This window comes from Salvelinus alpinus, chromosome 1, assembly GCF_045679555.1.
Source record: "Salvelinus alpinus chromosome 1, SLU_Salpinus.1, whole genome shotgun sequence".
NCBI classification, from domain to species: Eukaryota; Metazoa; Chordata; class Actinopteri; order Salmoniformes; family Salmonidae; genus Salvelinus; species Salvelinus alpinus.
Window position 1 is genome coordinate 91,029,457 of NC_092086.1, and position 12,644 is coordinate 91,042,100.

Sequence of the window (12,644 nt, forward strand, 5' to 3'; positions counted from 1 at the left end):
GCCTCTCTCTCCACCCCCTCAGTATGGTACTGTATGTATCTCCATGATGAAACCACAATTCTGTTCTGCTTTGTTCTGTTCTGCCAGGCAGTAAGAATGAGAGCTATGATAACTTACAGTATCTCTGAGTAACCTTGATGCGTTAACGGAGCCTGGACTGGTCATTAGAGTAAACAAAACAGCTAGCGTTGATTGTCCATGCCTGCCTGCCCACTCTCACTAGGAGAGAACAGTTTTGGTCCTAATTAAGTCTATACAACCCTGTGGCAGATTGAGCTACAGCAGAAAATGACAGAGAGCACTTTTTGTTTCAGCAGGCAGCTGCGTTATGAAAGGGTAATTTTTCTGCGGGCCTTGAGTCCTGACCTTATTTTCCATACTGACGCTAATACAAAAGGAACACAAAGTCCCGCACACACGCACACACGCACACACACACAAACACACACCCAGACCCTGTTAGAGAAACACACTCATATACACATCAGACATTATCTAAGGAACATTATTTAATAAATTCAATTATTCTGTTTGTTTTTTAACTGAAAGATGACAGTTGAATCTGTGCGGTTTCTGCTGCTCAACAAAAGTCACTGATGGGGATGGTGGTGGTACACTATATTTGCTCATTAGTGCAAAGAGACTGGAAACCCACAACCTTGATCAAGTCGATCTATGCTACTTCTGAGAACGAATAGAGGCTTTCAGGTTCTATTGTGTCTTCTTAAAACAGAAGATTGATAGAGTATGTGATGTCCTTTGATGCCTGGTCTAATTGTGAGTTTTTTCCCCGCTCTTGCAGGTGGTGACCCTGGGGAAGAACAGCAGAGGCTACCACTACATCCTGGCTAACCTGGTGAATAGAGTAGGACAACACAACAAAACAATCCTTATCTCTTTCAGGGGCTCTCTCAAACATTTATTATAAAATGGGATGTGGAATCACTTTAGTTTTCAAAATTTGAACAAACTGTACTTTTATGAACAAATAGCACAAACCAGAAAGTTAAAAGTTATTCAGAAAACAATACCTCAGGAAACGCTTTCCTTTTTTAACTTTAAAGGCATTACAGGTGAAGCGCTCAGTACAGATGAACCCAGTTGTTGGGGACAGATTGTTTGATGCCTGCATGTTGTTGGGTACCTCTGGTTTCACTGCAGGGCTTCGCTAACATGACCCTGGACAAAGTGTTTGCTGGAGGAGCCAACATAACAGGCTTCCAGATCATCAACCCAGAGAACCCAATAGTCACACAGTTCATCCAGCGCTGGGAACGCCTAGACGAGAGGGAGTTTCCTGAGGCTAAGGGCACACCACTGAAGGTACAGTACCACACAGCTGTCAATGTTGTGTGGATGTTTTATTTACAGTATGAAACTTCCATCTCTGCCCATATCTGCTTCTCTACCTTTCTCTCTGACTTTCTGTTCAGTTATCTGTGTCTAGCTAATAGAATCAAAGACAGAGCATTTTCACTCACAAAAGGAAAGCTTTTGTCAAATTTAACCAGATAAACTGTCAGTGAGGCAATAGTAAAATCATACTGCTTGTTTACTACTTGTCACTCAGAAAAGAGGCAAACATTGGTTTTCTGTTTGAAAGTAGCTACAACAGTATGAACTAGCTTTGGCATATCAGGCAACAACAGACTGCCAATCACCAATTACTCTTGAATAAAATAAACCTTGAGGCAGAGTGGCAGTGGGCTGTTCAGCTACTGCTGTACCTACTTTTTCATTGATACTCATTTTCATTTTCAATTTATTCCCTTTTCACATTGTGCTTTGTATCTAAATGTGCTCCTTACACAAACCAGTAAGTACCCTTCGGACTGCTCTCCTAGTGTCATGATCTGGTGTGGTGGTTGTGTTTCAGTACACGTCGGCGCTGACCCATGATGCCGTGCTGGTCCTGGCAGAGGCCTTCCGGTACCTGCGGAGGCAGAGGGTGGACGTGTCCCGGAGGGGGAGCGCTGGGGACTGCCTAGCCAACCCGGCCGTGCCCTGGAGCCAAGGCATTGACATAGAGAGAGCCCTCAAAATGGTAGGAGGGGTCTTCACAGATGCGCAGGTGTACCCCTGTCACCATGTCTTCAAAATATGATAGTATATTTTGACTAAATCTGAATTGAGTTGTTGTGTGAAGGTTATTACGGTTCCTTGTGTCATGGTGTGCGTGGCAGGTCCAGGTACAAGGTATGACAGGGAATATCCAGTTTGACTCGTTCGGTCGGAGATCCAACTACAGCATCGATGTGTATGAAATGAAAATAGGGGGGCCCAAGAAGGTAAGTAGAAAGCAGCACAGTGGCTCAACATGCAGAATACAAAACACTTTCTCACGTTGTTTGAGTTCAGAGGGTCATTAACTGAGTAATTGGGAAAAGTTTGCAGGATGTCAGACCAGTTCACCTCTTTTTTTTTCTTTATTCATAACTGAGATTACATGTGAAGATAGTTCATAGTGAAGATAGTTTTATGGACTTTAAATATGAATATTCAAGTAATTACACATTCAATATTTACGTAATTACACATTAACATGACTCCATAACATAAGTGTGCTTGTAACTGCATTGCACCATACGTGCGCAACAGTAATCATTGAACAGCTCTTAGCAGGGTCCAGGGCAGAGCTTTAAGCTTTATTGGAGCGCTTACAGTAGGACAGCTTTCACCTGTAGCGGCTCATGCACTGGGGGCTGACCTCTCCCTGCGTGCTCCCTTTGTGCTCAGTCATAACTGGGGCAGGGGGTAGGAGAGGGGACACATCAAGGCTGTCAGGAGTAGTGCTATATTAGCCAGTAACCCCCCTAGTTCCCACACATACTAGCCTATAGAACATACTGAGCTATAGAACAGTAGAAGAGGAGAGAAGTAGAATTAAAAAGAACAGAAAAGAAAAGTACAGAATACAACCGGACAGAAAAGACGAGAACAACAGACAGAACAAAACAGAACAGAACAAAAGAACAGAACAAAAGAACAGAACAAAACAGAACAGAACAAAACAAAACAGAACAAAACAGAACAGAACAGATCAAATAACATGTAACTGCTGATGTTTTTTTTAAAATCTTAGCAGTTATTGAATAGGTTCACAGACGTCAGATATCCATTTTTAGTAGCAGCATAGATATAGTATGCTTAATGTTTGTACATTAAGAGAAGCCCCTCACTCTGTAAATTGCAACTGAAATTGCTTATTGCTGAATAAGACTATTTCTTTTTTGCTGGTATTAGTATTGCCAAGCAGCATGCGAGGAGCATTTCATGGGCAGTAATTCATGGTTATGTAAAAGATCTGTGACAGTGCAGCTGTAGTAAGGGTGCTGAGAGGGAGATTAGCTGAAAGTTGAATGCTCTTTTCCCCCACTGGATCTGTAGCAGAGGTTAGAGCGTCATCTCCAAGCACAGCACCAGTACAGGGCTTTTTATCTCGCGCATCACCAGACACCCCAACCCCCCTTTAGGCCAAGACTCTCATCAGACATGCTCGCCTGCCAACTGCACTTGGAGGCTTTACTCACAAATGTCTTTTAAATGGCTGTTTTTTGTAATAACTATGATGTTTCTGTCACTTTCAGACTGGGTACTGGAATGAATTCGAAAAATATGTATATATTGTGGATGCGCAGGTCACCAACGAGTCCTCTTCTGTGGAAAACCGAACGATTGTGGTCACTACTATTATGGTACACTTTCCAAGCAGATTTTAAATGTTCCACCTCTAAAAAATTCTGCCACTCAAGGTCAAGGTGTCCATTGTTACATTCTGTCCTGGGAGGGTAGAACTATTTTCTTTTGAGTTGCTTTCCATCCACTCACTACATGTTGAAACAGTCGATTCACAAAGAGTGTTTCAACTGTATCCGTGTGGGTGTTAAAGCATTTTGATTTTCCATATTACGGTGGCCTGTTGTAGCAGTGACATCACAATAACGGCTTTGGTAATGATAACTAGCCTATAGACGTAATCTAATACACATTCAGTGCATACGTAAGTAAAAACCTGTTTCTTACTCATTAAGTAAATGGTCAATGATGACAGGGATAGAGACAACAAAACGACCTTTAATGATCAATTGTTTCTTACTGGGGACACAAAATAACTGCCATTTGAGGAGGACATAAAAAACCTCAAGGCTTTATAGCTTTGGCCTGTTTATCCCCTTGTTCAAATCTATTTTGGATCGTCCACTACAAGTTCTGTACTGAAGTATAACCTCTGTGGCTTCTTCCAATATCCAGCGATATTAGGGGTCAAAGGTCAGGGATAGCAAGAGATGAAGCATTTCCCAGCTCAAGCAGAGAGATTAAAATAAATCAGCTGGATGTATATATGGTTAGTTAGAAGATCTTGGTCATTTTTAAATGTAAAATAAGGTAAGCCTTATCTTACATTTAAAACAATGGCCTTCTTTCTGACTCTGCCTATTATGTGTTCATCTTAGGCAAATTCAGAATACGAAAGTCAGACATTCTCATCTAGATGTAAGCATGTCATGCTCATACTCATAATTAGTTAGGATACTTCTGATAGACACAGGGAAATGGTAGGACCATTGTAATGTTATGAGAGCAATAGTGTTACACTACTCATCTAGTGATCATGTATTAGTCTATTCACATTGTAAATTGACAAAATCTCATTATGCATCAGAATCAGCTATATTTGACTTTATTGTTTCAGAAACCCATTTCTTATAGCATAGAGGTGAAAAGATACCTTCAGCACAGAAAGAAAGAAATTGACCATTGACACGGATTGGGATGTGATTTAAGATCAATCACTCTGTGTGATTTTTGAGCCGAGCCAAAAAGAAAACCAACCACATCTCAGAGTTTGAAGAGCCAAGTATTAGTATGAACACCTCCCAGTGTATTCTGTATGGAAGATAAGCTCAGAGTTGGTTTGATGACTTGAATGATGCAGCCTCCCTGCACATTCATCGATGTGTTTGATGGTGTTGCAATAAAAACAAACATTACTGTAATCCCTCGCCAATCACTGCCATTTACATGATGAACTGGAAAGTATCACAAACCCCTGTTCAGCCTGCCCCTGTCCTACCAAACCGATGCAAAGCTAATGCACCCTCCACCCGGCCCCCACCTCCTTAGAGTTGTGGCTGGGTTTAGCATGAAGGAATCTGGCTGAGTGACCCACCCCCTTCCCCCTTCATACCTGTCTGTCAGAGGCCTTACTGTCCCCGCTGGTTACCCGGGCCGGGCCCTGCCTCTAACCCACTGCTATGGAGGCTGGCTGCATTTGGTTGTGGATCGGGTCAGCACCCCAACATCCCCATGTGACCAACTCTGTGTGTTGCTTCTTGTCCATGCTGTTCTGTTATTATTTCCTGTTTGTGTGCTCTGTGTCTGTCTATGTCTGTGTATGTCTGTGTGTGTAATCCAAGCATGTGTGCATGCAACAATCACGGTGTGGGTTTAAGAGGACTGGCCTCAAGAGGAAAGGCCTCTGTGAATGGAATGTGCATGTTCAGCTATAAACTCAACATTATGTTTAATTAACAGGAATCTCCTTATGTGATGTACAAGCGAAACTACTTGTCACTGGATGGGAATGACAGATATGAAGGCTACTGTGTCGATTTAGCGGCTGAAATTGCAAAACATGTGGGGATAAGATACAAACTGTCAGTAGTTGCGGACGGGAAGTATGGTGCAAGGGATCCAGAGACCAAGACGTGGAACGGGATGGTGGGTGAACTGGTATATGGGGTAAGTGACAGTCTCGACGTACTGAAGCACTGTCACCAACACAGGGACGGGGGCTTGGCCAGCTCTGGCTTGAGGTATGTGGGACAGATCTGGTTAACACACCTAAACCAGATCTTCGGCATGAAAAGGCCAGACCTTGCCCAGCAGGGTGAATGTGGCCCACATTCATTCAAAAGTGGCCCAGCAACTACGGGTATTTGTTAGGGTCACATATCACAAGCCAGAACTGGCTCATAAGCAAAGTGTGCCTACCCTCGCCCTGGTCGCATCTCCCACATTCGGACCAGATCTGGCCTTTTACTGTTGCGGTGGCAGCACTGATCCATATGTGCCACCCAGCAACCAGATCTGGCCCGCAATCCTCTACTGACTGGGTGTGTGATTTTCTCCATATGTATCTCCATAAATCAGATCTTAATTGAAAGATTGATTACTTTATGTTATGAACCACTCACTACATGTGTAAGTATGAGCCCATTTTCTTCTTTCATAAAACACCAACTGTGAACTGGTTTATGTTTCATTAAGGGACAGATGACAGCCAGACTACAAAGTGAAAATGAAAAACATCTGTCAGTTTGAATGCAAGCAGTGATACTCTGAACGCATTTGAATTTAACACGAAATAGCATATTCCTTTTGTAATGAACATTTTACCAACCATTCTGTAAAATGACAGCCCTGACTCTTCAGAGAGCTGAAAGAGAGAGAGATGAGATCCTGCTATAATTGACAGGCTTTGTACAAGCCCTGAGACACCTCTCTGCATCAACAGTAAATCCTCCAGGCCATTAATTAGCCATTCACATGCAAATGAGCCAGTGATATATTGAGACAAGGAGTGGCTTGGAGCTGTGTTTTTCATAGGGTCCCTGCCTAACCCTCACTAAGATGATCCCAGCCCTCGCATGGCATTTACATATTTATAAGTCAAGGCCGGGTCCGGTTGTAACTGGGACCTGAAAAGCTATCGATGGGAACATTTATTACCTAGCTGAGCTATTCGCTAATAAGGCTAGAAGGCTTTAAAGACAATCTGATAAAGGAGTTGAATTTCCTAGGCTGATTCAAATATCATGGTCTGTTTGCATAAGCTCTTCAACCTCCTGTTTCCATACCTTCTACTTCATAGATGGATCTGACGGAGTAATACACTCTTTTGGATTAAGGCAGAGACATTAGCCACTACTAATGCTAACTGAGATTGGTCCATTTTAAGCTGGCAGGTCTCACTTTCTTCTTAAACGTATCTGACATTTAATGCATTCATTTTTCTAATCCACCATTTCATTTTTCCGTGCTCCATCTCTACTCATTGGTTTCAGCAATACATTATAGATATACTATAGTCATAATGAGATATTGAAAATTGCCTGATGACCAGTTTATTTGATCAAGAAACAGTGAAATCACATAATTTATTTTAAATTGTTATAAGTCGGGCTTTGATCACAAGGCAGTTTGATGTGATGTGTCTGTGCTTTGTTTTGAACCACTAACTCCTCCTGTTCCTGTTCCCATGTTTCCAGAGAGCTGATATAGCAGTGGCTCCTCTAACTATAACATTGGTACGAGAGGAAGTGATAGACTTCTCTAAGCCTTTTATGAGCCTGGGGATCTCCATTATGATAAAGAAGCCTCAAAAGTCAAAGCCGGGCGTGTTCTCCTTCCTGGACCCGCTGGCCTATGAGATCTGGATGTGCATAGTGTTTGCCTATATCGGCGTGAGCGTGGTGCTCTTCCTGGTCAGCCGCTTCAGCCCATATGAGTGGCATCTGGATGAGAACGACGAGGCCAAAGACCCCCAGAGCCCTCCAGACCCACCTAACGACTTTGGGATTTTTAATAGCCTGTGGTTCTCCCTGGGCGCCTTCATGCAGCAAGGATGCGATATCTCGCCAAGGTTGGTTACTGTACTCCATGTTCCATCACCTCAAACTCAGCCATTCTATCATCTACATACTGTACCATCTCTCTGCATTTTATGGTCATAATCACTACAACTCCCATCATGCCATGGTGCATATATGTTATTTTTTGGTTGTGTCTTGTTTTTTTTGCTCTCCACCCCATTCACCTCCACTTCATCTTTCCCTCATGCTCTTTAAACACACCACCACCATTCCTCACTCTCTCACTCTTTCTCTCCAGGCTGCATGCTAACAGTTATGCATTGCATCCACAAAATAACTTATATCCAGCATCCCGGGGACTGTAAAATGCACAGGGTGAATACATCCGTAGTTTCCCCTATTCCCCATGGCTATTGGAGGGCTACCGTGTTTTTGCTGCATGTCCCATTTTACGGTCATCAGCCTGGTGCGTATAATGTATTTAAAGTGGAAGACATTTTTATAAATTTTCAGTCTGATGAAGCACCTTAATAGCATTCAATTCGGCCCCTACCTCATGACTAATATCATGCATTTTCATATAGACAAAAACTTACGCCCTCTTCCCCCTCTTTTCATTCATTCAGTCCATCTCTTCACTCATCATCACTGTTGTGCCGGTGTGTCCCTCATTCCTTCTCGGGGGACTGTCATTGTTCAAGTCCTCATCTTGTCTGGGATGTTGGGCCATTGTAGTGCATCTGAATGAAGATCATTGAGAGAGTGTTCCAGGACATGTCTATCAGAGCTGAGCATCAGTCTCACCTGAATAGTGATGGCTACAGCGCTATAGGGTAATGGTCCACTGAGATCAACATTTAAACATGCATCGTTCGGATTCGTTCCTCGGTAATTGTTCCCTTACTGTCTCTATGATAAGATGATTGTTGTTTTGGAGCATTGCTCATGAAAAAGAAGGGGTTTGCGTGCTGAAAACTGAGTGATGGCTTCTCATGTGCAGTGAAGAAAGTCAACTCTAAATAAAAGACAAACCATTTAATCCTTGTAACATAATACTAGAAAAGAACACAAATCATTCTATGGCAATTTAGGATGGCAGGTACTATTTGAAAAGCCCATAGAATGCCAAAGAGTCAATGCCACAGATTTGATGAATTTGATGAAAACTATTTAGTAAATGTCACTCTCCCTCCTGGAGGATCGGTTTTCGTGATATACTACAGTAAGCCTAAGGTTAGTAGTTACCGTACTAGTGGGGATCGTCAGCCTCATTGAAGCTGATGCACGCTAATCTCTGCTTGCTGTGTTTGTGTGTGCTATCATTCAGCCACAACCCTCCACACAAGCATCATAGAGCAACAAGGCTGGGACACCATGTTTTTCTCTGTGTAAAGAGCATTAACATTGAGGTATGTGGGTGAGATTTGACATAAATCCAAGATCAATGCTCTGAGGCTGTGCATTTATGTCAATACATGGTGTGTGATACCCAGACTCTACACAGGAAGCAGTGGACTCCAAAGGCATGGCGACCTCCATCCCGCTGTCAGTGTGTAGGATTGAGCACCCTGCTCTCATGTCCCTCTGTCCTCCTCCTCCTCCCTTCTCTCTCAGGTCTCTGTCGGGCAGAATCGTGGGGGGGGTGTGGTGGTTCTTCACCCTCATCATCATCTCCTCCTACACAGCCAACCTGGCTGCCTTCCTCACAGTGGAGAGGATGGTGTCTCCCATAGAGAGTGCTGAGGACCTGGCCAAGCAGACAGAGATTGCCTACGGGACCCTAGACTCAGGCTCCACCAAGGAGTTTTTTAGGGTGAGTGACTAAACTAACTGGGGGTTTATTCACCAGACACAACTTTAGTCTCTTTACAGTTGAAAACAAAAAAAGCAGACAAGACATCAAAGCAAGGAGCACAGGGGAATGGTATAGATATTTAGTTTTGCTTGATACCCGACAGAAAATATGGAAGTAGTTAGCTATGATAATAAATATTGAAGAAAGTCAAGCTACTATACACGAAACAGGTGGCTATCAGTCTATGCTACTGTGTGGTGACAGAAGACATTTTTGTGTGGTTTCTCTCTCAATTTGTGGTGTTTATAAAACAAAGCATTAAAAATGTAACACACTGAATATTTAAAAAAGTATATTTATAGCCTGGTGTTTAGAGTTAGTGAATCAGTGCAGTGAAACACAACCACCTGTGCAAGCCACTGGATGTAATGCAAATGTACTTCTCTTTCATGATTTGTTTGGCAGGCTGGCTGACGGCCTGGTGATTTGACCCAGGTCTTTCTGGGAAGATAATTGATAGGTGTTCAGGGACTTCATAATGAGTGACCCACTTCCTGTCCCTCCGCCTTCAAACTTCAAATGTCACGACTGAGGAGCCATTCCAGGGGACTTTTAATTAAAATAGAGGCTCCAGATACATTTTAAATATGTTCTTCAGGAAAGATGTGCTGCTTAATTAGAGTCATATAGCCACCAGGCAAACGGAAATCTGCTCTGATGACAAACTGGCAGGTCATCCCTCAAATGGATCACCTTTACTTTCCATGCATTCCCTCACTCCTCTCAGGATTTACCGTACCGGCACCCTAGTACATCACATGCTTCCCAAACTCCTCCCTCGCTTATGACACGCTTATTTGTTGTCAGAGTCAGAAGAAGAATATTCAGACACATCAAATAGATTTTAAGTGCTTGCATTTTTAGCTCCATTTCCACCTCATGTATCTTAGGCACAGCAGCATGTATGTGATACATGGAGAGAAATGAACTTAGCTCAGGCATCTCATTTTCAAAACCAGCCATGTGTATGTTATCAGCCTGGTCTCATAGACTAAACGTAACATAGTAAATGTAAATACGAGACACTCAAATTAGTATGATATGTAACGTTTGGTATGGTTACATAAGACAGAAGGTTACATAAAGCAAAAACTAAAGTAGGGTGGTTGGTCAGGGTGGATGGTTCGGTGTAAAATGCGAGCGTCTAGCAACTCAAAGGTTGCGTGTTCAAATCTCATCACGGACAACTTTAGTAGTTTTGCTAATCAGCAACTTTGCAACTACTTACTACTTTTTAGCTACTTTGCAAATACTTACCATGTTAGCTAGTTCCTTCCCCTAACCTTAACCCTTTAACCTAACCCTAACCTTAACCCATAACTCTAACCTCTAGCCTGGCTAACTTTACCCACCTAGCAAACGTTAGCATTAGCCACCTAGAATTTCGCAAATTCGTAACATATTGTATGAATTGCAATTCGTAACATATTGTACGAATTGCAGTTGGTAACATCTACAAATTGTAATTCGTAACATCTCATACGAAATGGATTGTCCTGGATTTACATTTACTATGTTACGTGTGTGTCCAGGTTGATGTTATAAAGCCTGATGAAATGAAATTGCAGATTTCTTTTGGAGCTACTTATGTTGTTTCCAGAGTACATTTCTCTTCTGGCACTCGTATAACTGGCCAGAAGAGAATCCAAGAATTACATGTGGACAAGCACTCTGCATACAGACAGAATGCTAATGATTTATTTTCTGACTCATCCCTACTTTGTATTGCCAGTGGGGTGGATCTGAGCAAACAGCCGTGAAGCATTCAGAGCGCATAAATGGAGAGTTGAGAGATGGACGGACAGCTGGAGGTGTTTGTGTTGCACTATAGGAGTCAGCTCATCTTCTCATTAATATTTATTTATTTTGCAAATGGATACTGAGGCCGAAAACTAACTTACAATGTGCTTTTCTATGTTGTAGTGTAGATGAAAATAGATTTGCGTTTGAACACTGGAGACCTTTAGCCCACATATGATTGCTGACTCAAGTAACACAAGCAGAAGAGCTGCACGCATCTTTACATGACCCAGAAATTACCCTCTGTTTACACAGCATGGCCAAGCCTGTCATAAACTATTACTGTAATTTACATGAACGGTCCCTCCCATTGAAATTGTGCAGATGTCAAGCATGATTTAATCATGGCCCTGAATTCATTACATATCCAGCTACTGCTGAAATTTGCATGATACAATGCGGGGAGACAGCTTAATTGTTTTATTCCGCAATACATTGATACTGATGTTCTGTTAGATGCATCCATCTTGAAGAAAGCATTGAGCAGATATTACCATGCAACTACTGTAAAAACATAAGAAGCTGGAGACATAAGCAACTGCAGCCCATCATGATTTGTTCAGATTTTTTGTGACCCCCCCCACCCCCATCAAAGTTGCCCATCCCTGATATAGAGCATCCATGACATCAGTCTGATCAAGTCAGGTGCTTTAGCTTGGCTCTTGTAGTCCATCTGATATAATGCTGACTTCGCTATCGATACCGAAAATCATTTGTCTTGTTATGTTTCAAGTGATAACAAAAGTGCTCTCACAGGGGTTTCAGTATTGACATTTAAAGCACTTTCTGTGACATTTACTGGATTCTCTGGCCACATTCATTCTTGTCACCTGTATTGTGTAAATGCCCTTTCCACTATGGAGACAGCTCAGGTCCCCCCCCCCCCCCCCCCCCCCCAGTCTATTCTAGCTTCTCTCTCTGGAAACCTGGGCTGAAGGCCCTACTGCACAAAAGGCCCTTTTTCCAAAAGACACACTGATTTCCATCTTTCTTTTGCCTGAAGATCATGGAGGTGTAACTAGCAGCAATAGGAGCTGAATGTACTGCAGATTTGAACAGATTTTGTTAGTGAAACATATTTGCCCTTGATTGATACACCCATAAGGCTTCAACATCTGTTGGTGCATAAGAAGCAACTGCTTCCAAGGAATGTCCCGCTGAGCAACCCCACCCCCTCAATCAACTCCCATATGGTCTCTCCCTGTACTCTTTAAATGAGTGTGTGATGCAGGGGGTAAAATCCACCTCTCTGGGGTGGGGGTGGGGGTGGGGGGTGATGTGGGGAATAATTTGTAGGGGAACCTGACTCCCCATTGTTGAAGATTACATACTAGTTAGCTCAATTTCATTCAATTCCTTGGTGTGCTGTGAGTGTAAACGCAACCATCACTGAT

The 12,644-nt window shown here is 42.7% G+C and overlaps 1 protein-coding gene across 5 annotated transcripts in view; it reads left to right on the plus strand.

Annotated features, from left to right (window-relative positions):
* Positions 1–12,644, plus strand: part of LOC139533917 (glutamate receptor 3) — a 113,869-nt gene that overhangs the window by 91,020 nt on the left and 10,205 nt on the right. For all 5 annotated transcript variants that reach the window (XM_071332447.1, XM_071332431.1, XM_071332438.1 and 2 more), the window contains 8 exons: positions 803–853; positions 1,147–1,323; positions 1,877–2,044; positions 2,184–2,288; positions 3,588–3,695; positions 5,536–5,742; positions 7,272–7,645; positions 9,210–9,408. In XM_071332447.1, the coding sequence (XP_071188548.1) occupies positions 803–853; positions 1,147–1,323; positions 1,877–2,044; positions 2,184–2,288; positions 3,588–3,695; positions 5,536–5,742; positions 7,272–7,645; positions 9,210–9,408 (1,389 nt within the window). The remainder of the gene's footprint in view (positions 1–802; positions 854–1,146; positions 1,324–1,876; positions 2,045–2,183; positions 2,289–3,587; positions 3,696–5,535; positions 5,743–7,271; positions 7,646–9,209; positions 9,409–12,644) is intronic.